General features: G+C 38.7%; 1 protein-coding gene across 1 annotated transcript; it reads left to right on the top strand.

The window, feature by feature from the left end:
- The first annotated feature begins 898 nt into the window (after positions 1–898).
- On the top strand, positions 899–1,624 carry LOC141700996 (uncharacterized). The gene is made up of 2 exons (XM_074504648.1): positions 899–1,287; positions 1,405–1,624. Exons 1-2 carry the CDS (start codon positions 899–901, stop codon positions 1,622–1,624), a joined length of 609 nt encoding a protein of 202 aa, XP_074360749.1.
- Positions 1,625–2,038: the final 414 nt, after the last annotated feature.

Below are 2,038 nucleotides of genomic sequence, written 5' to 3'. Positions count from 1 at the left end.
TTTTGAAACCCAGAGAATCATGAACAACACCAACATCAACTAGATCCACCAGTACCTCCTCAGCCAATAGTAACTTTCAAAGCTTTTCAAATTGTGAACCCTCCAACTTTTCATGATACCACTGATCCAGTTGTAGCCAACACCTAGATAAGAGAAATGGAGAGATCTTTCGAATTGGTTAGGTTAGGGGAAGAGCAGAAGATTTTCTATGCTACATATTTTCTGAAAGGAGAAGTGATCTATTGATGGGATTCCGTGAAGGCCATGGAAGCAGTTCAACTAGTTACTTGGGCAAGATTTAAGGAGAAGTGAAGTTTTTGGAATTGAAGCAAGGGAATATGTCAGTCTTGGAGTATGAGAAGAAGTTCATAGAATTATCAAGGTTTGTGGCCAAGTATGTGGGAACTGAAGAAGAGAAAGCCCAAAGGTTTCAGCAAGGGCTTATATATTGGATTCGAGATAGAGTGTCGATGTTTGAAATCGATACTTATGCAGGAGTAGTTCAGAAGGCGGCTTTGATTTAAAGTAATTGAGTGTAGTCCAGGAAGGAAAGAGATAACAAGAAAAGGAAGGTATTTCAAGGAGAAAGGACAGAATCAGGAGGTCAGATAGACAAGAATATGAAGAGGATTGGATTCCAGAAGGGATGGAACTCACAGAAGAAAGGAGAAGTGAGTAAGAAGTAGAATAACAAAGGAAATTTCTAACAGAATCAAGGACCAGCAAGTGAGAATAGGCAGCCAAGGGTTGAATGCAAGCATTGTGGGAAGAAGCATCCGAGAGTTGTAATAAGATCAACATGACTTGTTATTGGTGCAATCACAAAGAACATTTGGCAAATGAGTGTAAGGCTCAGAAGACAGGAATTACTTGTTTCAAGTGTGGGAAGCCAGGACACATGGCTAGGGAGTGTAAGTCTTCAGGACCAATACAAAATTTGATGAGTGTAGCAACGATTAGTGCATCTGTGCCGACTGAGGTATTGGCTTTACCTTCACCGTCTGAACCAGTTCCGCAAGCATCAACACGGACTTTTAATTTGAAAATGAAGGACATTGTTCAGAACTTAGATGTGATCGCAGGTAAGCTCTCTATAAACAATGTTGAAGCTAAAGTATTGATTGATTCTGGAGCTACAAGATCTTTTATATTCGAATCTTTTGCTGGAAGAATAAATTGTGATAAGAAGGATATGAATGAGGTAATGAGTATAGTAATTTCTAATCAAGAAAAGGTACATGTAAGTCAGTTGTGTCCAGAGTGTGAGATTGATATCTCCGGGCACAAGTTTCCAGTCGATTTGATACTCTTCAAGCTAGGAGAGTTTAATATAATCTTAGGAATGGATTGGTTAGGAAAGAATAATGCTCAGATTGATTGTAAGTCTAAAAGAGTTTATTTAAGGTTAAAGAATGGAATGAAAGTGGTGTTTAAAGGACAAAAGCAAGAACAATTATTTCTTACAGCTGTTCAGGCTAGCAAGTTGCTTAGGAAAGATTGCGAGGCATTCCTAACTTATGTAGTGGATTCGAAGAAGGAAGTTCCTAGTATAGAAGCGATTCCAGTGGTGAGAGAATTTCCGAACGTGTTTCCCGAAGAGTTGTCAGGATTACCGCCAGATTGACAAATTGAGTTTGAGATTAATCTTCCTCCAAGAGCAGAACCAGTTTCAAAGGCACCATATAAAATGGCCCCAGCAGAGATGAATGAGTTAGCAAGTCAATTGCAAGAACTTTTGGATAAATATAAGGCCCGGTATGTCGCTATGAGGAGCACAAGTTCTGTTTGTAAAGAAAAAAGATGGAAGTATGAGACTGTGTATAGACTATCGCGAGTTGAACAAATTGATGATTAAGAACAGATATCCGCTACCAAGGATAGATGATCTATTTGATCAATTAAAAGGAGCTAAGTGTTTCTCTAGGATTGATTTAAGATCAGGATACCATCAGTTGAAGATCAAGCCAGAAGATATTCCGAAGACGGCATTCAGGACAAGGTATAAACATTATGAGTTTTTATTGTCATTTGGGTTAAA

The sequence above is a fragment of the Apium graveolens genome, unplaced genomic scaffold (assembly GCF_009905375.1).
Source record: "Apium graveolens cultivar Ventura unplaced genomic scaffold, ASM990537v1 ctg3169, whole genome shotgun sequence".
Lineage (NCBI taxonomy): Eukaryota > Viridiplantae > Streptophyta > Magnoliopsida > Apiales > Apiaceae > Apium > Apium graveolens.
Note: the sequence above shows the minus strand (reverse complement) of the source record. Positions and strands in the feature narration are given on the sequence as shown.

Excerpts from the sequence above, each read along its gene's own strand:
- LOC141700996 (XM_074504648.1), top strand. The coding sequence starts at position 899 with ATGGCTAGGGAGTGTAAGTCTTCAGGACCAATACAAAATTTGATGAGT. Across the intron at positions 1,288-1,404 it reads ATTGATATCTCCGGGCACAA|GTTAAAGAATGGAATGAAAG; the intron begins GTTTCCAGTCGA and ends AGTTTATTTAAG.